The sequence below is a fragment of the Neodiprion fabricii genome, chromosome 4 (genome assembly GCF_021155785.1).
Source record: "Neodiprion fabricii isolate iyNeoFabr1 chromosome 4, iyNeoFabr1.1, whole genome shotgun sequence".
In the NCBI taxonomy this organism is placed as follows: Eukaryota; Metazoa; Arthropoda; class Insecta; order Hymenoptera; family Diprionidae; genus Neodiprion; species Neodiprion fabricii.
In genome coordinates this window covers 34,814,319-34,838,590 of record NC_060242.1, presented here as the reverse complement: position 1 = coordinate 34,838,590, position 24,272 = coordinate 34,814,319, and the positions used below count along the sequence as shown (strand labels likewise).

At 35.7% G+C, this 24,272-nt stretch overlaps 3 protein-coding genes and 1 long non-coding RNA gene across 8 annotated transcripts in view; 2 read left to right on the top strand and 2 right to left on the bottom strand.

The window, feature by feature from the left end:
- Nucleotides 1-1,986: 1,986 nt before the first annotated feature.
- Nucleotides 1,987-8,864, top strand: LOC124179748. 2 transcript variants are annotated; one of them, XM_046564447.1, is made up of 11 exons: nucleotides 1,987-2,687; nucleotides 3,596-3,714; nucleotides 4,166-4,411; nucleotides 4,517-4,647; nucleotides 4,936-6,327; nucleotides 6,530-6,739; nucleotides 6,852-6,961; nucleotides 7,132-7,346; nucleotides 7,493-7,719; nucleotides 7,980-8,058; nucleotides 8,167-8,864. In XM_046564447.1, the coding sequence occupies exons 1-11, from the start codon at nucleotides 2,520-2,522 to the stop codon at nucleotides 8,219-8,221; spliced, it is 2,952 nt and encodes a 983-aa protein (XP_046420403.1). In that variant the 5' UTR covers nucleotides 1,987-2,519; the 3' UTR covers nucleotides 8,222-8,864. The 2 variants fall into 2 exon arrangements, with proteins under 2 accessions (XP_046420403.1, XP_046420404.1); XM_046564448.1 differs by having other exon boundaries at nucleotides 2,005-2,687; nucleotides 4,532-4,647.
- A 153-nt stretch (nucleotides 8,865-9,017) lies between these two features.
- LOC124179749 (sorting nexin-30-like) lies at nucleotides 9,018-12,003 on the bottom strand. Its single transcript, XM_046564449.1, has 7 exons — nucleotides 11,666-12,003; nucleotides 11,234-11,389; nucleotides 10,749-10,859; nucleotides 10,499-10,663; nucleotides 10,221-10,416; nucleotides 9,827-10,101; nucleotides 9,018-9,744 (listed from the first exon to the last, which is right to left on the bottom strand). Exons 1-7 carry the CDS (start codon nucleotides 11,828-11,830, stop codon nucleotides 9,388-9,390), a joined length of 1,425 nt encoding a protein of 474 aa, XP_046420405.1. The 5' UTR covers nucleotides 11,831-12,003; the 3' UTR covers nucleotides 9,018-9,387.
- Nucleotides 12,004-12,816: 813 nt separating this feature from the next.
- The window catches only part of LOC124181573 (DNA-binding protein RFX2), an 18,488-nt gene continuing 7,032 nt past the window's right edge, over nucleotides 12,817-24,272 (top strand). Inside the window, exons 1-11 of one of the 4 annotated variants that reach the window (XM_046568251.1) lie at nucleotides 12,817-13,135; nucleotides 16,224-16,322; nucleotides 18,768-19,081; nucleotides 20,004-20,196; nucleotides 20,714-20,758; nucleotides 21,066-21,171; nucleotides 21,322-21,421; nucleotides 21,521-21,676; nucleotides 22,441-22,572; nucleotides 23,508-23,689; nucleotides 23,780-24,250. In XM_046568251.1, coding sequence (XP_046424207.1) covers nucleotides 13,126-13,135; nucleotides 16,224-16,322; nucleotides 18,768-19,081; nucleotides 20,004-20,196; nucleotides 20,714-20,758; nucleotides 21,066-21,171; nucleotides 21,322-21,421; nucleotides 21,521-21,676; nucleotides 22,441-22,572; nucleotides 23,508-23,689; nucleotides 23,780-24,250 — 1,808 coding nt within the window. In that variant the 5' untranslated portion in view covers nucleotides 12,817-13,125. Of the gene's footprint in view, nucleotides 13,136-13,156; nucleotides 13,527-16,223; nucleotides 16,323-18,767; nucleotides 19,082-20,003; nucleotides 20,197-20,713; nucleotides 20,759-21,065; nucleotides 21,172-21,321; nucleotides 21,422-21,520; nucleotides 21,677-21,965; nucleotides 21,984-22,440; nucleotides 22,597-23,507; nucleotides 23,690-23,779; nucleotides 24,251-24,272 lie in introns of those variants that run through there. The other 3 variants (XM_046568253.1, XM_046568250.1, XM_046568252.1) reach the window with 3 other exon arrangements.
- On the bottom strand, nucleotides 17,784-20,777 carry LOC124181580. Its single transcript, XR_006870511.1, has 3 exons — nucleotides 20,637-20,777; nucleotides 20,023-20,151; nucleotides 17,784-19,095 (listed from the first exon to the last, which is right to left on the bottom strand). It is a non-coding gene; the product is annotated as an uncharacterized LOC124181580 (long non-coding RNA).

Here is a 24,272-nt window from a genome sequence, read left to right as displayed (position 1 = left end):
TCGAATATTTGCACGGCGATGCTAAGATCCCACCCCGATACCACCGGGATGATTGATCGTGCTTTTACCCGGCTGGCCGGCTCTAGCCTTCCGGGGAATGAATTGAGATACGATTGCAACGGAAACCATCACCGGCTAATTATACGTGTTTTCCAAAAATTCGATGTATAACGACGACGACTTCTCGGATGTAAACGCGAGGGTTCTCTCTTAACTACGTATCCTTAAAGAGGAGAAAAATCAATACGCTCGTAAATTGCACGATATCGTACACTGATCACGTATACGCATGATACGTCTGGAACATTCGTAATATGAGTATAAATGCTGAACATTTAAGTTTACGATATTATACATCTTATATTATACTACGCATATGCCTTATCTTGCTTCCGGTTACGGATAGTTTTTGGAATATCGACGCAAGAGCCTCGTTGATTGAGAATAGTAAAAATTGATCGCCGCGGTGGACGGAAAATTTATCTGACCTCTGGATTACCGGAAGCAAAGAGATAAATTAGATATATCTCTGATACGTGCAAACTTACATGTATGCGTACATATGTATGTATATACGACGGCACATAAGGCACTGTTCTATATAACACACGTATATCGACGTGTCGTTCGTTTTGGCAATAACGTCGCAAATCAATACCGATTGCCGCTTATAAATATCAAGAGATAGCCGTAAATTAGACATAACAGGGATTCTCTGTATCGAACAAATGACGGTCGATAGATTGTATGTATGTACATACTTACTACCCTAATTATATCTACCTATACATTATACGTGATAGGCGAAAGAACTTCTCCTCGTTTACGATAATCGATTATTGTAATTTCGTTTCTTTTTGCTTGTTCATTTTTTCACGCCTAGACGATCGTGCATCCTTAAGCTTATATTATATAGGTATATTATACGTAATACGTGATGCGGCAATTGTGTTCGCTGTGTAGGAGGAGGGTGTGGGTGCACCCGAAGGGCGCTCTTTAATCCCGGCATTACTTGATACGTGATTGGGTGGGATTTGAATGAATGTCCTCGCGCATTCACAGCTTTTTTCATCATCCCCTACCCTCCGGCCGTGGCTACCTGTCTGCTATACCGCTCCCGACTACCACGTACACGCATTAAATAGTAGTAAGCTACCCCGCGTCGCTGCACTTCTCTACACCGGCGTAGTACTACGGAATACTACGGCGCAATTAGGTGGCGTTCACAACTGCCTAGCTCAATAACGAACCTCCGACGTCAATTCGGATCAATGAATACGAGCTGCTTTTGACGTATGTACAGTGTACATGATACATCTTCTCATTACGAACTGTGACGCAAGGCATCTCTGCACCCTTCACAGGGTGCAATATACATCTGCAATTGTCACGCTAAAAATATAATTATATTATAGGTATGTATAATTGCAGTGTAGAGCTACTCTTGCACAGCTCGTAAGTTTATAGATCATTCCAATTATTTTGTTATTTGTTTCAAACCTATTCTTTAGAATCACCGTTCTTTCGTAATGATACTGTCGGCGAATCTTTATTCTTCTCGTATGAAACGGAATAATTTTTATAAATAACAGAAAATATGAACTACGTGTTTTTGTTTGTACACACCACACGTGATTCTGAGGTGTTGACCAATGATTTTACAAAATTTTGCGTTGGTAGCTAAACATTGGTTACGCTGAGACATTAGTACCCTTTATACGGTTCCTTTCCGCGATAAATGAAATAGGAAAATTTGAATAGGTAGAATCGTGGCGGATATCATTGGTGTCGGTAATGCAGACCTATATTAACGATGTAAAAGGGGTTCTCTATGGACCGACGGAGCATAAATTCTCTGTCGATGATATCAAGCATGGAATTACTTACCGACGTTCATAAAATTGAAGTATATTTAAAGCATTCACGTGTGGCAGGGTTACAAACAAAAGCAAGAAGTTTATTTATTGACCTAGTACATGAATACATGCTTTGACAAATGTTTTATTTTTTCAAACAACATAGCCAAAATTTTCAGACTCGTTTTGCTCACTTTCCAGTTGTATTTCGATGATTCGATGTAAATAACGATCGTATCCATGTTTCGAAACAGATCAATTGCTGCGCAGATTTTACGCCAGCTTACGTCAGATTCACGGTATTTTTTACGTTCTTATACTCCACGCACGCTAATTGTTTGACACTGGCGTCGCAACGTCGTAGGACGCGTCTTCGTAAACAAATATTATTCCCCGATGCATTCATAAAATACGGTGTACACTGTCGCGCATTGTACGCTATCATCGCTATCTCATCTCCAGTCAACGACAAATGTAAATGGACCCGGCATGGCAGCATCGTTACTTGAACTTGAAGAAATGCACACATGGCGCGCTACCATCAGCCGACTTGAGGTTCGGTTTCGGATTTTTAGTTTGCTCCGGTATGCTGGGTGCACGGGACGACGCCGCGAGATGCTTCATGGTTCATTTTCGCTATAATTTAGAAAAGGTTATTTAAAAATGGCGGATACATCGTCCTCTCACACTACCTCAGACTATTGCAACGAATGTTTTTCCGATATCTCGTCTGAAAACTCGTGGTTGGAATGCGCCGTTGTTGGCCAAAAGCCTTGCTCGCTTCATCGACGAAGCAAGAAGAATATATTGCAGAAACTGTTCAATCGAGAGGTAAGAGGTTAAACGTTAAACGAAGCCTTACTGTCAAATGACAGCTTATCCGGTCTGTCAACACTTCATATTTATCCTTCCTTCCATCGTTTTTATCTTACATCGTTTAGATTCGACTGCTATTTTACGACCGGATCCCTGATCGATACTACTGTTTCATCTATTATTAACAGCTCTAATAAACACCCACAACATCTATGACTAATAAGTACTCCTTCCCCTAATTACCCTTCATTTATACCTGTATCAAGTCTCGAAGAACTTAAGTCTAACAATAAATTGACAAGTAACACTCGGGATACTTTAAATGCTGTTTTGAGGGTCAAAGAAATATCCGAAAGATGTAAACATGGTTTATTGTCACAAATTCTCATCTCAAATCCTTAAAAAAGCTTGTACTTGTTTGGTGAGAGATTTTTAGCAGGCAACTGCTAACTGTGGTTGAGTTTGTTTAATTTATTTACATTCCGAAATTATTTGTCAGTAATCCATGCTTGGCGAACATGTTAGATGATAAGGATAAAAATTTCGAACAGCAAATAATGTAATTGAAATATTCCTCATACGTCATAGATCAATTTAGATGATCATTTATCGACAACAACGAACTTTTCAAAAATTTTGACTTATTGAATGAAGTATTGATTATTTATATAAACGTGGTTGAAGATAGTTGAATATTGTTTTACTATACACATTCTTATTTAAGAAAAACTCTCATTCAAATAAGATTGAAACTAGTCAAAGATGAGTTAATCAAGGAGTTCAATTATCGTTTATTATACGAATGTGAACTTGTGTATTTTGAATGTATTTCATTAAGTGAGGTCTGAAGGAAACCCCGTTACGTCCTACTGCACATTCTTGATCATGGGATTTTCGTCATACAATTTCATTTTCTCTTACAGATCAGGGGATGTTTGTCTGCCCACAGTTATGCCTCTGAGGAAAAATTATTTATGTCCATACCGTCATGGAGACATTTGTCATTGACACATGTTTTTCCAAAATCAGCCCTAGCTGCCGGGTGAGTCATTCAAATTTATAATCGTAATAGATACACATGACCGTTAGGTGGGTGATATTAATTTTGCATTGAGTCATCCGTCAACTGGAGAACGTCAGTTTGTTATACTGAATTAAGATTTTTTCCAATAGCGTATTGTATACTGAGCACGCTATCAATTGTTACTGTATTAGTCAAAATAAAGTACTCTATGTGCTAGTATTGGAACTACTTAAAAAGTGATAAATCAATGCAGGTAACCAGTCGGATTTAAAGTAAACACATCTCTTTGCAATTTCTTCCAATACCACTGCTGATTTATTTCAACACATTCAAAATGATTAGGTATTTTCTACTGTAGATGATGCGAGCTATAATTCATTAACAACGGTCCGATAAACCATTTTCACCAGTGTGGTAACCTGAAATCAATTAAATTACTAATCGAACATGCCTTTCTTTCATGGTCAAGGCATATCGTTATGGGACTGACGCAGTGTGGGCAATTCATATTGACATATACATACAATATTGAAGTTGTTGGATATGGTTCGTCATATAAGTATTTGCTACACTGGTGGTCGTTCATCCCGAATCATTTTGCTAGAAAAGTAGCTGAAGTAACACTTTTTGGGAACTATACTATACACAGGGACCTTAATATCGTAATCTCCCAATGGCCTACAGAAAGGAATAAGCTGGTTGTACATGGTGTATGGTGAGTGAAATAATATTGGTCACAGAAATTGCTGGCTCAAATTTAGTTGCCGCTTCCTTTTTGTCCTGAAAATACAAAAGACTTCACGCTTCTGTCACTTACCAGTTACTTTCTTCTCAGCATTGATTCAATGCGCCTGCAGCCAACAGATAGAGCTTATCTTACTATAACGACGGTACCTTCCCTTCAAAATTGCAAGGATTGTTTAAAAGTAGCGGCATCTTATGAAGAAGAAGGTAATCACTCTCTAATTACTTTTCAATTTGATTTACTATAATACTGTTCAATCACTTACTTACTATTAATAATGGTAATGATATAAAATTAAAACATGAATGTTCCAGTCAAGAAACTTTTAATTTTCTGTAAATCTACACTTTCTGTGTTTCTATTCCCATTTCTCTTCATTTTCATTATATTATTCGAATATTGCAATATTTATATCAAGAAATCAACACCTTTATAACAATTTACAAGTTCACTGGTAAATATTTGAATAACAACGATTTTTATTTTCTACACAGATTTGGGCAGTAACTGGGACGGATGCATGCGATGCAGTTGTTTGTTGCATGGCCTTACAGTTCACACAACTTACGAGGTCATTTCGCCATATCCAAGGTTTCGAGCTGCAGTGTGTTTGAAATACTGGAATCACGTTGTTGTTAATACGGGAAACTTTTTACATGTGCTCAGAGTAGATTTGTATACTGCTAAATCTAAATTTCAGAAGAACAGTGAAAGAAATGACTCAGTAGTCGTGGATACGGTTCCATTAGACGCTAGTGACGTTGAAGAATTAGATGAATCTAAAACTGAGTGTTCGGATAGTTCCGAAGAGAAAATTGGTATGTTAGATAATATAACTGTTGACCAATTTTCAAAATGTGAATCCACAATAGGTTCTCCTTTCACAGACGATATAAATAGATATGAAGAACAATACTGTAGTGAAATACGTGTCAATACCTCAAGCAGTAATCAAAGTGACTGTATCTGTGATATCATCAGGCCTAGTGTTAATATAAGTGGAAAAGGATGCGAGTGCTTAAATGGAAACGAGTGCAAGTGTGAAAGTAACAGTTCTACCTCCAGATCAGAGTTGGCAATATCTGTTAGAGACAAAATATTACAGGATTTTTGCGAGGATATGTCTCAAGAGTTGAATATTGGAAGTGATTTGATTACTCTGGTTAAACATCCTTCATGCTCTCCAATGTCGCCACCTCAGCGACTTCCCTCCGATCATCGACATTTGACCTGGTCGTCCGCGATGCTCAATCCACCGTCGGATATTCTAAGGACACGCAATTCGGATTCTAGTCATAAACTGCCTCGTACTCAACGCCCCAGCTCTCCGCAGCCTAGCGTCTCTCAGGATAGCTCAAGCGTCAGTATAACTTCGTTGAACTCTCCTCTTCACACGCTTTCTATAAGCCCAACATCATCGTGTTCGTCACGTTTGATGTCTTCTCCGACGACACGATGGTTCCGCCATTTAAGCCCCCGAAAAAGGGCAAATCTGCAATCCCCACCACCAATTCTACCTCCCACACCACCTAGACCACGACCGACGCATAAACTTACTCTGGAAGCTGAAAAAGCTTATGAATTTACAGACGAAGCACATGAAACATGTGAAAAATTGAGCTCATTTAGAAAGCGTCGTCTGGCTGACAAAAAGTATGAGTTCTGTGATGAGGCTGAAGATGCAGAAAATATTGTTCCTTTCAAACATCTTAGGGACCAATCAAAGCATCGCACATGCTCCATACACCAACTGACATCACCTGTGACCTCTCCTGTATTACCAAATACCAGGCGGCGTAGAATTGATTCTGATCACAGCGATGTTAGTGAATTTAATTCCATTCAGGATATTACTTCACTATCTGATTTCCAGAGTATTGAGACAGGTAAATTAATTTTGTATTTCTTCTTTGGCGAAATAGATGCAATTTATATTTTCTATATCATACGTTGAGAGAATCGAAAGGAGTACAAAGATTCGTCAAACACAGTTTAAAAAAATATTCAGATTTATTAAATTCATTAATACTATTAAGAACAAAGGTCTTTATTGTATGTAATTTATATTTTCTATTCCATAAATTTCAGCTGAAAAATACGTTCTGCGACCATTAAATCAAAATCAACTGTCGTACTCTGCTGCCCATCGAGACAAGACAAATAAGATATGTGCAAATGTATCGCCGTTGGTTCCTAAAGTCACATTTCAGTATCCAACTGTAAAATGTACGGCACACTTCAAACGCAGCTACATAGAACTTGATGATGAAATGGTCTCTGTTATCACAGATGTAGAAGGTGCGTTAAGTCTCAACAATGATATCCAATATCTTAAAAAGTTTTTCGTCATTTCACCCGTTCTACTTGAAGCAATCTGATGGAATATAGAAATATTGCTTGATTTTAACAGACGATGAAACTGGAGGGTACGTAAGCTATCAGTGTGTACTTCCAATGAATGTACATGGATCTGGATATACTCAAATGCAGATGATAAACAATAGTAAAGCTGAAAAGATGGTGAATATTGGAATACTGATTTTTTTGTCTAGTTTCTACATAAGTCTTGTTTATTACTCATTTAATAATTGAATATACTGAGTCAAAGTATTCATGTTTATTATAATTAAGATCCTCTATTTCTTACTGCCCATAAATTTAAATAAAATTTGGAACATCATTGCTTTCAGCCGGTACCACATGTATTGGTAAATCAGTTGAGTTTTGATATTGAAACGTTCTCTCATCACATAGCAGATTGGCTCTGTACGAGATTTGGTAAAAGGTACTGGCACTGTAGCGATTACGACATTGAAATTATTGATGTTTGTGCATTGAGTGGAGACGTGATTTGTCTTCTTATAATGAAAATCGAAGCTAGCGAGCTTAGTAGTCAGTCTCAGTGGTAAGTTTTTTTCACAGTATTAAAGCATCTTTTGTATTCATATTATTTGAAACTGAATTCAAAGAAAAATGTCACCTGTATCCATAAAAAAATGTATTGTATAGTATACGTATTAAATTAATAACCTGCTCTAATTTCTTTCACAGCTACCAAGAAAGAAAGCAATATGAAGTTGGCTGTAAATTTACATGGAATATTGATTCGAATCAATATCGAATCACGAACGTCCTTCCATTGATAGAGACAAAGTCAAAACTGCACAAACGCTACATCTGGAACCCGACAAAGTTGATGGCTTCACAAATGCGTGAAAAGATGCAACAACCGTATGCTCACACTGTTCGATTTCTTCAGAATGTAATGGCGTTTGCAGGTATGTATCTGTGAATATTTAGAAACTACTCTACGTTTGTAATGAGCATCATTGTGACTGCTGTTATTTAATAACGGAAGTTATACATAATAATTTTAATTTATTACTCTTGTACGTACATGCATCAACATAATGTATGATATATTTACGATTTGTTCATAGATAATAGCCGCAGACTGAATAGAATATTTTTCCAAATTTCTATTACTTGTTTGGTTTGATACTAATAGTAAGTTATTGAAGTATTATTTAATTTTCAGGGGAATCCATTACGAGGCTTCATGATTTCGACAACCTTGTAGAATTATTTATTACACCCTTACCTGACTCTCCAACGATGTAATAACGTATTTATGCCCAGAACAGACATCTTACGGAATATAAATTATTGAATAATGTAACTGCTGTTATCATTAATTCTCTTCCTTTTATTTGTTGAATTACTAGATGTATCATCATTTTCAGGAACTTATTGCCTCGGCACACAAGTTTGAGCACATAGTCAAGAGAGTCTTGCATTACACATGAAGGTAGGTTAAAATTAAGCTATTAAATATCCTTGTATTAAGTGATGATTAATTTTATTTAGATTTTAAGACATTGATTCTACTAAACAAGTTGAATAGTCGACAATGATAATTGTTCGAGTTTGCATAATTTTAGGTATAAATTGTCACGAGATATCTATCCAAACAATTTCATGACAGAATTCGTAGATATTTGATTAATATCACACTAAAATTTAATGTATCCGCTTAACAAAATATGTATTCCATTCTAATATAAGAAATATTAGACATAGAGATTTTACATGATTTTCATGCGTAACTAACAATAGGCAAATTCATTTTATCATATCTAATTAAGTGATTTTTTGACAAATAGTAGATGGTATATCCAAGGCGGCACAATAGGTCTCTTAACACCGAGCATAAGTTTACAATATGAGTGACAGGCAAGCGTGTGCATGTATTTTGCCTCCATGGTGCAGTCGACACTTTATGTAACAAAAGTGTGGTTTACAAGTTTTTCCTTCATAGCGGCGTACATAAAAGAGCTCTGTTAAGTGCTAGGACGTAAAAGTGTATTTTTGCATACTCCGATGCTCTTTTTTCATACTGTCGGTAAAACGAGTACTTTAAGTACGCAACACAGGCAAAAAGACGTGTAAACCAAACTCTGTTACATAAATACATATATTTACATGATAAAGTTTGCAAAAATTTGCCTTCATCACAGCCGGTAGTTTCAAATACTAGTGGCTAGTAAATGCTTGGGAGAAAAATAAATACAATAAGTATAATACTAAGACAATAACTTTTAATATTTCATTGGGATCAACACATGATGAGCAAATTCAAAATGTCAGCAGATATTGAACAGCCAGCTATACAATCAGAAACTGATGTTATCCACGGATGTACGAAAGGATTATGATTGTAATATTTTAATTTTTTTTACACGATGACAGCTTATATTACATATATTTCACTTTTATTGTCGAGAAAGATATTCATTTTAGTATTGTTATATTCTTCGGCCATTGATAACACGTGGGTATTTAAATATTTTATTATTCGATCTTAAAGTTTGTAATTAATGGTAATTATACAACAGTGCGGTTTTTTTTTCTTGCATTTAAAGTAAGACTAGAATGCTATTTGAAATTTAAGCAGGAACCTTAATAGAAGGGCCCAAATTAATTTCTGTTCTGTTATCAAGTTTTAAACCTGACAGCACCTCTTCCCAGGCATTCATGCAATGTTGATAATGCAAAATCTGTTGATCCGCCATTGATATGAGCATAGTTTTCAAATCCGAACGCTTTTCTTTATTCCAACGTTCCAGATCACTACGTAAATTTTCATTAGCACATTCTACACGGTCTTGCAGGAGTTCCACTTTTTTTCCAAGCCTAGGAATGGACTGTCCAATTTTTTCTAGCTTTTCATCTCGAGATTCACCTTTCCATAATGAACCACCCCAACCAGGTGAATTACTGGAACTAGCTCCAACACCTGTCAACTACACAAATATTATCAAATTGTATAAATCAAATTATATTTGTTGTATGACAATATTCTTATAAAAAGTTGAAATTGCTCACCTGATCTTTTTCTTGGCGTTTTTTAGCCAAATCATCTACAGTCATTTCGTACTCAATTTGCATTGAATCACGCCGAACTAAAGTATCCCGTACAGCATCTATGTAGGCCAAGTATTCTCGCATATCGCTTGGGAATGAGTCAAGCACAACCTGATGAGCAACTGCATTATTTTCAATTGCTTTAGCAATTGCAGTTAAAATTGGATTTAGCTCTGGTTCAGATGTCGCCCATAGGGTAAATATTGGATGTAACTGATGTAACTCCAACAGATATTCTGTTCAACAGTAAAAAGCGAAAAATTAGTAGCCAGATGATATAATTTATCTAATTCTACATGCTTCTAAACAGAATATGTATCTTCTGAGATTCAAATGTGTAAAAATTGAACTCTACCTTGTCTTTCTTTCTGAATTCGGTGGCTAATTTTGTCTATAGTTGATAGTTTATCAGCCAATGCCACGCAATAATCTCGCACCTGTTCAAATTCAAGATGCCGCTGTTTCATTGTGTACATATTAGCCATATTTTGCAGGGAATCAGTCATTTTTACGAGGACATTACTGCGGGATTTTCGATGGATAGAGAATTCCTGTTGAAAAGTATAAACATCAGTAATTTTCATAGGTAAAATTGTTTAGTATCTTTGAAATTATTTTTTTGACAATACGTACAGCTGGTTTAGCAGTCAGAAAAATGTATAAACTTTTTTCAGAGCTTAGAATTGGATGGTTCACTACACGGTTTAGAAATCCGTGTAAAAGTTTCATTCGAGCCATTATAAATTCCTTTGAGTAACGATCTAGCTGTGCCAACAGCGTGTGTTTACCCGGCATTGGCTATAAGTGTGAACTATCATTTAGAATACGTATGCTTAATTAATATATACGTTATGAGTATGTAGTGTTATAAATGAGCACTTACAGGTATAATGTGTGTTGGGTAGGTGTCGACAAGTTTCTGACGTAACCAAATGAAATCATTGTAACGACGGCGCACGACATACTCAGTTTCTTCAAATTCAGGACGTGATGTCTGAAAATTCAATTGCCATGCATGTTTGAAAATCTAGTAAATGTTTAGATTAGTACTATACTTTTTTTTTAATGAAATTTAATATTAACAAATACGTAAAATAACACAGTGTGTATTCTAAAATCAAATTTATCGCTCAAAAAGTTTTGGAACATTAGTTTTACATGTCTCATAAACAAGATGAAAGTGACCCTAATGTAAAAACGTTTACAGTGCTAAATGCAATGAGGTAAGCTCTCTAATTATCACATTTCCCAACTGTAAATACATGTGTCTACATACCGTGCCGATACTTGTCTCAACAAAGCGATCTAAACTCTGTTCACTATAAATGGTAATTTGTCCATATATTGTAATCAATATATTCTGCATACCCTTGTTGTAACGCGGAATGTGATGAATGTCTCCAAGGTTTCAAGATGCTTTTGAGGATTATCTACTTTCACCTGTAGATCCCGAGAGTCAATGGGGAAATCTGATATTTCTTGTTCTGGTAAAGTTGAAAAACTATCGATGGATGGAGATGCTACCTGAATGAAAAATAATTAAGTTTGATTACGCTATGGTCATATGTTGCATTAAGAATTAGTTGGATATATCTTTCTGGGCTACTAGTTAGCGGCCGAATATTCGCTACGCCTTTTGCCAATTTTCATCATTTCTTTAAAATATTCTTGTACCCGAGAAGAGATCATTCAACTGCATGAATATTATTGTTCTGCAATGTTGACGTTTTAATTGCCTAATAGTTTTTACGAATCATAAGCATCATATGATCATAAGTTAATATTGTAGGTTATACTAACCACAGATCCTTCGATCGAAGTACTGTAATTGGAGAGAAAATCTGTGTCGCGACTTTCTTGTTTCACCAAACCTCCTGCAGCCATCGAACTGACTTGAAGAACGGCCGAATCTTCCATAGTTTTTTCATCGAGCGCATCAATGTCTGTTTCCGAAGATGTCATCATTTTGATTTTTGATTGACAAGTATGAAACACTACGCCAAAGTACGCCACACAGTTACAAACATCAACCTGCAGTAAACGTAGTATAGTGAACTGTGTGGAATCGAGTGACAATCGTGACAAGTGACGTATGAGATCTACCGGTATGTGTTATGTCTGTTATCTTATAATCTTATGTTTAAACCGGAAAAAGATGTGACCGGATGTCGAGCAGTGCCGCAACGGAGAAATAGTTTCAAATTGTTGGCGGGTACCGATTGTTTTAGGTAGCATTTGTTTTTTTCGATCATAAAGCGTATTTTTCTTGCATCCGAGGATGACGGCGAATCAATAAAGTAGTAAATAATAATCGTCTCGTAGATACCGTAGCTCTGGGATACATGTCTAATAATTAAATCTTGCAAATAGTCTAATTAAATAATAATGAATTGGCAAAGTGAAGGTAATAATAGGTATGGAACTTCGAGGTTCATTGTCAGGCCAAACGAAGGACGCCGTATCGTCACAGCGATTCGTTATCATCCCAAAAATCGATCCGCTGTTCATTGTATTGCGACAAATTCCCAAATCACCTACGGTGAGTATTTTTATTGACTAATTTCTCTTGTAAATCATCTTCCTGATTTCGAATCCATATATGGCTAGGCGCGTCAGAAATTATAGCGTGATTAACTAGAATAAAATTTATCGTCAATAACGGCCAACTGTATACGCCGAGCAACCGCGGTGCTTGCACAATTGAGCTGTATTGAATTTAAGAACAAAATAAAAGTGGAAGAAAACCGAAGACGAATTCGAGAGCTCGAAACACCTGTCACGGAAGCCGAGAATTAGGAGTCGAACCCATTGCTGCCTGCTGTTACGCGGTTGGTGTAGTCCGCCGCGCGTAGGAACATTAGTCCAAGCGTAGGAAAGCAGTTCCCTAGCAATAGAGATTCCGTATAAATTTTCAGTAATTTTCGAGAAGCCGCAGGGAGGAGTACAAGGCTGAAAATAAGTTCGCCGTTCCTAGTTTAGATGTGATTATTTTTGGGTACAATGAACAAACATGGTGCGAGTTAAACCGAAAAACGAGGGGATTCGGACGGGTAGTTCAGCGGCGTGTGATGCCGTAGCCAAGGCGACCGCAGCAGCAGACAACTGACAATCCGCTGCTCGTCGTCAACAATATTCTAGCGTGCATATTTCAGTTCGTTTCCACGGTGATTTGCAGGGTCAGCACCGAGGAATCCTGGACGACATTAAGACACCTGTCAGGAAAGCCGGCAGGCTAGCAATCACAAGTTTATTCGTCATTCATGAAAACAGGTGCGACCGATTGATTGTGTAGTTAAGATGGCTGCATAATTGCATGCCAGTTTTTTCGTTTCTGGTATTTTCTATCAATTACCCTGTTTTCGGACAACTTTACGCTTGGTCTATCGGTCTTCTGTAAAGGTGGTGCAATTTTCGGAATCGGTCCCATTATCCTTAATTCTTTGTATAAGTAGCTTCAATGACCAGAGTTTATGCTCACCAGCAAGTTTACCCTGTCATTATATTTTCCTATTTTAAAAACCTTCCAATAATACAGATTTGGTTGTTCAGTTGTTTTAAACTATTAATAATCAACTAAGAAAGTTTTACAAAAATTCGTTACACAAATAATCGGTGCAACTTCGAGAAATATGGAACAAAATGACAAAGTCATTGAGCCAAGGTAAAAAAATTCTACCTTGAATATCACAATCATTAATCTTTGAAGCTAAGGGTGCTCTTATCTGTTTGTCATAATTTAATCGAGTTGCACCATTGTTCATATTTTTTTCCAATACTGCAATGCGGTATAATTTTTATAAATGAAATTCTTAGATCTCACACATACATGAATTAAATAAAAGCTCTGTGCATAACATTTCTTGGAACATTGTACACACTCCTGAGTGAAAGCAATATATGACAGTATTTCTATTGACCTCAATTATCCACAAGTAACAATAAGTAAATAAATAATTAATAAAATAATAAATCAACAATATAAGATCAGAGAAATAGAGGAGTACACTGGAGTGTGATTTTTTGTCTAGCCTAGTTCTATTAGGTTCACTTTCACCCCATCATACTACAGGTATCATACGTTCTTTCCTGCACCCTAGCAAATTCATAAGCCACATTACAGCATCACATGCACCACTGAGTTTTTTCAATTTCGCACGCCATGCCACCCTCTGGCCTATAGAATTGAATACCGATCAAATCCACCAGGGTTTCAATTAAAACCGTCTTATACATATTACTATATCAGATTATTAAGTCTTTCGATGCAATATACTATAATTCAGAGATTCTTGAATGAGTAAGAATAGATAGTTTAATTCTACAAACGAATACATGCTTGATGATACCATATAGCTGTTTGCATTTTCATTTATTATTAAGCTTGGAATAATTTTATGGATACATAATATTTACAACTAAATCGTATTTCTAGGTAATAACAAGGGTGGAGGAATGAGTATATGGGGTATTCCATGCCAACTAGACCTGCCGCCAACCCTCACCATCTTCGATTTGGCTTGAACTTTAATATTGTATTTGAGGGGTCAAAAAAGTAGCCAATGAATTATTTCAGATTTTTTTGACCACCGGTGAAAAAGTTATTTCATTTTCACACTAATTTATATCCCACCATGCGTCAGTCGTACGAAACAGTCATTAATACAAAAATTCATAGCGATAACGTGAAATGGAAGGAAATATTTTTTACCGATTTTTTAAGCGACTTGATAAATTCTTTTTGTTTTTCAAACACAGTCTAAAATCGCAATTTTCATGGTGTTGGCCACCTTTAATCTTCAATGAAATTTGCACCATGAATTTCTTGTGGAAACACCTAACTTTTAAGACCTTCCCAAAGATGGAGAGATGTTTGGTTCAGAAGTTACAATCAAACGAATGTCAAGGAAACGCATAATATGGGAGTACCTACCTAAACTAAATGCCTACGGAAATGAGTTATATCTTACAAGTGAAATTATCAGAATCAAATTAATTATTCCTTTGTTTGGTAAACAAAAAAATGAAAAGTACACGTATAATTACATATACGACGTGATGTTTGATCTATCGCATAATTAATATGTTTCATCTGTGTAGTTAAACGATTTTTCTGCATTTGTATTACACGTTCTAAAAAATTATGTACCTACCTGAATTGATGCAGTACTCAATTAATTGTAAACCATTTTTCATTGTAATTTCTGAACCAAAGACCTCTCCACCTTCTGCAAGGTCTTAAAAATTTCGTATTTTCACAAAGATTTTTTGGTGAAAGTTTCATGAAAATCGCGATTTTAGACTATTTGTGCAAAAAAAAAAAAAAAATGCATTAAGTCGCTAACGAAAACGGTAAATAATATTTCCTTCCATTTCACGTATTCGCGATAAATTTTTGTACCAGTGATTTCTTTTTACAGGTGATGGATGTTGAGATATAAATTAGCGTGAAAATAGGACAACTTTTCAACCAGTGGTTAAAAAAAATATGAAATAATTCAGGGGTTACTTTTTCGAGCCCTGAAATATTACAATACAATTCAATGAAAATCGGAGATGGTGAGGGTTGGCGGCGGAACGAATTGGCATGGAATGCCTCATATGAATGTAGACGTGTTTGAACTTTCCCTTTACTGTTAAACTGCACCTGGTGGTTGTTATGCTTGACTGGTACCTTGCATGCACCCCTCCTTTGTTACCCCATGTGATAACCAACAGTCAGGTCATGTAGACCACCTCAGCTTGTGCGTATGTCTATACACTACAATTCAACCATCCCTAAAATTTATTGGATAAAACAGTAGACTGTTGAAAATTGTAGTAGCAGATAATTGGTGGCACCATTTTTTGCATTTACCAAAGGTTAATAATACTGCTCGATAACTTATAAAATTTATATTTTAATTGTAAATATTTAGTATTTTATCCGTAATAATAATCCATCACCATATGAACTCATTGATAAAACTGAAGAAGATTGTAAATTTATAATTTGAGCAATACATGGCTACTTTTATATGGTGTTTAGTTTCACGTGTGAACAGTATATTAAACCCTGTCCGATCTCTTGTATACCTCGCTATATGTCTTGCTCAATGAATATCAATGTCCATCAAGCATGTCAGTTCCTATTGTAGGCAAGCGTAGAGAAGGGTCCGATTATATTTAAGCAACCTCAGTTCTACAAAACACAATGATACTTTCACACCTATTGCTTTCAGTGATGAGAAAAAGATGTTTAACATGACCATGACATGATGATTTTGTGATAAAACTAAACTATAGTTATAAGCGAACATCTCTAACTGGCTTAATTAATCATCTGTTTTAATGCCAGATATCTCATAATCAATACTCTCAGTGTCTGCAGAAAAACAGAGAGAATTCCTGGTCAGGAGATGGAGTACTGTTTTGATGAAACGTGAGTCACCTGTAGTAGCCTTGGGACATGGTTGCCTGGGTCAGTGGTTCTCCATCGTTTTTCCAAATAACTTTGTTGCATACTATTGGAATACAAATGTAATTTTATACTTCAGAGCACTTGATTGATTCTAAGTTCAAGATATTAAAATTGAATAATTTGTAAAATATTGCATGGTGCTTGTTCTGTAAATCAGAACCAGATTTTCTTATATGAAAGCAAGGTTTTTTCCCTGTATGAGGAGTCCTGAACTTCACAGCTCAATTGGTCACCATTTTCCCAGCGAAGGAAATTGTAGATTGAATTACCTAATTATACCAGATGCGTTATCTGATACTCCACTATGCGCTTCTCACAATATCAATATATTACACTTTGTCAGTTCTGTGTTGTACATATAATACAACATTATATACAAGTAGCAGAAACGCTGAAAAATGATGATGCAAGGAAATACATAAGTTACGTATCAATGAATTGTTTCATATTATTATTCCCAGAAAACTACCGCTAACATTACGAAGATGGGGTTGTTTTTCCTCCCTTAGGCAGTAGAGTGTCATCGTAGTCTTGAGTGTTACTCTACGATTCTAATAAAGGTGTTAGTTGTTACCAGGACAACACCCTTGTGCCCAAAATTTATGATTGAATTTCTTTGATATAAAAATCTTACATTATATCATTTCAAAAAATCTTTCCTCCAATTATTACTTTGATTACCAGGAATTTTTTTTACTCATTAGGGCATCGGAAAATAATGGATTTGTCCCTGCTTGAATATTTCATAATCAAATATAATTTGTTAGCTACCAAAAAATTAAGAAAAAAAAAACTATTTCCACAATGCACAATAGATTTATTCATATATATATATATATATATAAAATTGGCAACATCGTTCCTTGCAGACAAAATTGATTGGAAAACTTCGGATCCACCTGTGCGAATGAGACTTTTTTCAAGTAGGAGGGTGTGCAGTCCCTCCATGCACTCTGTGTATCAATTTAGTCTTCTAATTAAATGGAATACCATCAATAGTACACGCACCAGGTGCTTCATCTATGATCTGGATAGAAGGTTTCAAAGCTCAGTAGAGCTTATAAGGCTCCCCTTTTGTGGAGGGCTAAGGGGTAGGGATAATTCCCTCTAATTGATCTTACAATGTAACCTGCTCCACCTATCTACCTATCCCCTCCCCCCAACTCTCTAGCTAGTCGTGCGTGTGCTTTATTTTATCCCCCTACTTGTGTTTGGTACCTGGATGAAATCAACATTATTAAACTGCATCAAATATGCTACATCGTAGTAGTTTTTTCAGGTCGTATGTAACTTGGCTTCCCTTTGATCTTTGCTTCACTCACGACACTATTAGAACACCTGAGCCAATACCATCAGATATCTTTCTGCTTGGGAAATATTAACAATTTAATAAATTGTTGTTGGATATCTCAGGATTCGCAGTGTATATTCAGTTTTGTAGAAAATTTGGAATGTGCAATGTCTTTTTAAAATCAATAATATTGAAAATTCATGAAAATTCATAGTTGCAAATACACAGTTTTGACATTACAATGCCTCATATGCCTCTATTTTATGAGGTTTAAGTTGGTAACAATAACGCAACAATGTATTTTTAGGAAACGTCATTATTCTACATTTTTCAGAGGGTCAGAAGTGACTGAAATTCAGTGTAACTGCATAAAAAAGCAAAAAAAAAACCGCATTCTAAAATTTCTACCACCTGCAAAGTCATTATTGAATTGAATATTGATTATTATTTTCAATATATCATTATTTTACTGTTACCAGCTTCAACTTCATTCTATTTTAGGATACCTGAAAAATGCACAAACTTGACTTAATCGAGTGATATTTGGTTGGTCAATCAGTCTGACATAGTCATAGTGTCAAGAAATCTGATATAGTTGATATCCTGATAAATTTCACTGCAGTTTTCTTATTTTTATCATGCCGCTTTTACCTTGTTTTAAATTCCGATGCGTTAAGAGTGTGATAAACAAAACAATTTTACAGTCAATTTTACATTAAAGCTAGGTAGTGATTAGAATAAATATATCGATTTTTCTTTCAGCTTGAAATGGGAAATTTTGGAATATAAATCCTGGAATTCTTTGGGTATTTCGAATTTTTTCGTTGCTAGACATCCTATGATAGTTTTTCAAGACTAAATAATGCGTCTTTTCTTGTTTACATTAGATTACACAAGGAAATACTTATATTAGTCACAATTTCATCTCTCGTACATAATTCCAGGCATCGAATGTTTATTTTATCCATTTATTCCATGTAACTTGAGCCAGTATCACACCAATATTTGAACATTTTATTTTATTCATCAGATATGAAATTCTTGACACTGTTTCTTGGAATATTGTTCCTCTCACCCCCTCCGAACACCGGTGAAGACGTTATTGATATTCAGTTAAATAGCGCTTACAACGTATGTGTGTGTTTTTGTCACAGATACATCCCTTCAGAAGCGAGGAGCCGGAGGTGGTGATTCGGTGGCTGCGGAGAGAGTGGAGGGTGTAATCACCATGACTACGACAGGAGCCCAGTATGCTCTTGCTACGTCCGCTGGGGCTGGTGGTGGCGGGGACGGTACGAGCGGGGTGGGAGTAGATTCTAAGTCTGGTGTAGTCGTTGTAACCACCTCAAGCTCCAGTGGCAGTGGGAGCGCGGCTCAGACTCAATCGACTAGGGGTCAGCAACTCATCACTGTAGTCACAAGTCCAGATCCTTCTAGTCCTAACAGCCTCCAAGTGCAACCTATCCAGGTTGGTCATACCATCTGAAGTTTTTTACAATAAACAAAAACAGTGCCTACAGTTGTTTGGTGTTCAGTGATTAATAATAAAATCATTCCAATGACATATATTATTTATGATTGTTCTTCATGTAATTAAACATGTCCTGTGTACTTCAACAATTATGAAACTGAATTAGTGGAACATACAATTAGGCTGCAAATTTTGTTTGTTCTTGAGTAAAAATGTTTTGAATCTTCTGACAATATTTCTTTCAAACAAGTTACTCTTTTCTCATAAATATGCAGCGACTTGAGATAATTTTTCAAAATAGCAACTGCAGTAGACCACTTCAACTCTCATATTTGCATTGGATGAATACATGGCGTGTGCATATGTCAAAGGATATACTTTCAGAAAATCTGTTGGCCAAAAATAACAGATAACGTAGTGCTACGTGCAAATAAAAATTGTGCTATCAATACATGATCAATATTAGTTGTGGATATCGTATCTGTCAGGCTTCGGGGGTGTTGTGTGGCCAGTCTGATAAGAGACTCAAGCCATCTGCTCTTATGCTTTGATAGATTCAGCTTATTCAAATATTTATCTGACATCCCTTGAAATATATGGAGTTTGGTTTTTTTTTTTTTTTTTTTTTTTATTTGCAGAATTAAGATTATTCATAAATTGGTGTAGTTTAGGAAATTGGCTACAATTAAACAGGATTTTAGGATTTGAAGTAGGGCCAAGTGTACTAGTTTTATTTCAACTTATTTCATTGCTTAAAAATATAATTATATTTTTACCATTAAATAAAACATAACAAGTTTTGACATCACGGCATATTCTAATTCTAATTATTCCAACTTTTGCATAGGCTTAATTTCGTTTCATATTTTTAAACCAACCATTGGTCACGAGGGCATGCATACTAAGAATAATGATTTAGTTGTTGGTTCAGGACTCACTTGAAACAGCTGCAGATTCGTCAAACGGTTCATCAGGCACTTCAGCCCATGTTACTGCGCAAGTTGTAGTGAATACTACGCACTCTGGTCAGCACACTCTCGTTGATACAGACGCTGCTTCTACTGGAGCTGGGACAATTGTCAGTGGATCACCACATTACATAACTGTAACAGGTATGCTAAGAGTACTTCATTTAACATTCAGAGTATTAGAGTACAAGAGCGAACGTTTATTCACCTATATCTTTCAACTTTCAACAGTTTTTAAGAATTATACAAACATTGTGTAGAACGCTTTTTCGATTTGTAGTATAAGTATAAGTATAAGTATAATCAAATAATCTCAATTGTTCATATTCAATTTTCATTACACTATTGCCCTTTCGTTCATAAAACTTATCATTGCTAATAAACCGAATTGATCGCTTCGTCAAATTCTTGTGGAATCGGAAATGATGATAATTTCTTACGTTCTGCTCACAAATTGAGAGGTGATTTTTTATAGAATTAATTTGAATAATTATCGGTACTTTACACTTTGAAAGCTAATTAGAAATCCAAAGTAGTTGAACGAAACGCTCATATACGTAAGCAGGCAAAGGATTTTGACTTACTATAGTTTTTGAGTAGAAATTCGAAAATTTTCATGCTGCTCACAATATGCACATCTCTTCTTGCTACCAATCACTAGGCACCGGTGACTCACCATCCTACGCGTCCCTTACAACGGCTGTAGGTGAGGGCTATTGTGAATCTGCATGCAGTATTTACGGTTTTGTCGTTCATTTTATATTTATTTATTTAACTTTGTCAATAATACCTTAATGTTTAAAAAGCCAATGATTTAGCAAACATTAATTGTGTTTTGAAAGGCAATTATCTGTTCGTAAACTGCACTCAATCTGTACAAATCATAAGTATATTTACAGTTAGACTTATTTATTGTTTCGTTAACATGCCTTAGATGATGGTGTAGTAAACAGTGAAGTTTTGTAATCTCCGAAAATCACGTTATTAACACAGATGCTCATGCTTTGTTGCAGTGTCTGGAGACGCCGAGGCAGTGGGTTCCGAATCTGTATCACACCCAACATATGTCCAGTATGTCGAGGGGGATACTTCAACATATATACCGACCAATGGACAGATGTTAGTGTACTCTTATCTGGAATATTTATCTGCGTTTTTTTTTTCTAAACCACTGAAGTTTAATAGCTACTCGATTAAATTGCAATGAGAAAGGACTTCAGATATGATGGTGACATCGAAGTATTTGACCTTATGAAACATTGTTTTCAGGACATATCCGGTGTATGCTGTTGGTGAGGCAGGGGCCATGTACACTCCTGCTTCCAGCCAATATTATACACCAGCATCGACACCAGTTACGTATACGCAGGTAAACGAGTCGTATCGATCAGACAATTATTAGTTGTGAATTCAGATTTAATAAGGTATTAGAATGTAGCTTTTTTGTAACAAAATTATCCATTGCCAGGTTACAGGACAAGGGTCAAATGCCACGACCGGACAGCTTCTATCTCAAGGCAATGGTACATATTTGATACAACAGAGCGTCGTAGATGGTGATCCTACAACACATGCACTTATATCTGCCACTGCGGCCCGAGCTAGTCCACAAACAGAAAATGCTGTATGTATTCAAATATTTGTTAATTTCTAGAACATCAGATTAAACTATGCTTCTTATTTTTCTTGACCATTTTGCATATAGAAGTAAAATGAACAATCTATAACGATGTCGTATAAAAAAGTAAATTTGTGCATGTCGAAACCTGCTTGACTATATACTAAGAGCAGAAATAATAAATAGAGGTACAAATAAATTTTAATGTGTACAGACACATTGAAATAATATTGGAAGATTGCATCCGTTTGGAATATATTTTAACAAATTCTTTACCATTTCATATTTCATGCAGCAGGAAATTTGCTCTCAGGTATATCCAATATTCTGATATCATAGTATTCAAATTTACATAATACATATCAAAGGTGACAAAGGGTATTATTTAAGGTTGCTTTCTCGGTTTGTGTCTAACAATTATAAATTCAATATCAAATCCAACATCATTATTCATTACGAACGAAATCTTACCCTTAAACTTGATCAACATACCATAGATACTGATTGAAATACTCAAATAAAATAAAATGTGGGGTGCAGCCATTATTATCAGAGGACAATGAATAATCAATCAGCATAGACAAACAAACTTGAAATTATTTTACCTGTTGAGCAATGAATTTCAGCTGAAACCCAACATTGACAGCTTGTTACTGCTATAAAAAAATCATCAGTCATGTTTGTCTCTGTATATGCATAATTCACAACTTTGTTTTTGTACTAACATTGGGGAATAACATAAGGAATTGGGATGATGGGCTGTTTGATAGGAGGCAGTGGTTAGCGGGGGTGGAGGGACATACCTGATCAGCGGGAATGCAGGTGGCACAGCAGTGAGCGTGGAAGAGGCTGCTGCTGCTGCGGCCAACATCACGCATGCCACTAGAGTCTCCCAGGCCACCGTAAGCCATATCGACTCGCCATTTGTTAGCTACCTTCTTATACTACTAAGTGTTGTTTGTCTGCACGTTTGTCATGCTTCATTGTTACTGCAATTTTTTCGATGCAACTAACATTCTGTAACACAAGTATTCAGTGAAATCTGATCTGACTTTTTTTTACCAGATACTTTATAATGTGTGTATATACTTATATTATTTTCTGGCAAATAAGACATTTAATATCTTTTAATTGTGCTATGGAAAATGGATTTTAACGCTCATAACGTTTATACAATTCTATTATCTATTACATCAATTTCGAGTAATCCAATGAGCTGGATTTCACTGCAATAAAACAACAAACTGCAACTGATCTAGTGTTATTGCATAAATAAGATTTTTAAACAATGGAATGTATCAGAGATATCATTGCTTCCATCTCATGTTGCTTCTGGATTTTTAAAACTAATAATACCGTCAAAATTTTGCTGTCATTTCATATTTTATATTAAGATCGAATAAGAGTAAGCTGGTGTATTAATCTTAATATTATTGATGTCGTACAATGGCATGTCAATGCTATCCTTGTCTATCATACAGAACTTTACGGCTAAAATAATTTGAATTTTATTTTGAATTTTATTTTGAATGTAGCTTAAATTACATATTTTCGTGATTAAATATAGGACCTTGTATGGTATGATGAAGTTACTTTAGATTTGCTATCTCAAATAAAAAGAAAATATCCAAAGCAATTGAAATATAAGTTTGTAAAAAAATGTGAAATTTTTGATACATTTTAAATGATTGAAATAGTAGTTTAAAATACCAACCTAATGCATTGCATTGCAACATATTGCCTAGAGGAATTTCGAATAAACTAGGTGCTATGTGACAAACTGTTTCTAATTCTACAAAATTAGGTACCTAATTGATATCTATGTTTATACCTATAGGTACAATGGTTATTGGAAAATTACGAAACAGCAGATGGGGTGTCTCTTCCAAGATCGACACTTTATAATCACTACTTACGTCATTGTTCAGACAACAAATTGGATCCTGTGAATGCAGCAAGTTTTGGAAAATTAATTCGCTCTGTATTTTTGGGACTACGTACTAGACGTTTGGGTACTCGGTAAGCGTTCGACATAAACTATTTATCAGCATATGTGATTGCACAATTCGTTTTTTTAAATGAATGGTTTTGATTCTTATTTATATATAGGGGTAACTCCAAATACCATTACTATGGTATTCGCGTCAAACCAAGTTCACCATTGATAATGCTGAATGAAGATGGAACATCTCGTCAACAGCAATCGTCAAATGCTCAAGCCAAACGATTCAAATTTGTTAATCAAAAGCAAGAATCCGCATATGACGGCAATACTCACGCCAACACAAACATTGCTTCCAATACATCTCCTCCACAGTATCATCAATATTTAGGTGAAGCAAGTGGTGCTATTCCAGAATTTCCTGAAATTGATGTCTGTCACGGCTCAACTTTACCTGATGATTGTACATTAGAAGATATTGACACATTCCGCAGTATATATAGAGAACATTGCGAGGCTTTCTTAGATGCAGTTTTGACTTTTGAATTTGCCACAGTTGAGAGTTTGTGGCGAGAGTTTTGGCGCAGTCAAGATAACAATAATGGTGACGAATGTGAGGAAGAAAAGTACCTGTCCAAGTGAGTAGTTTTTCACACATTT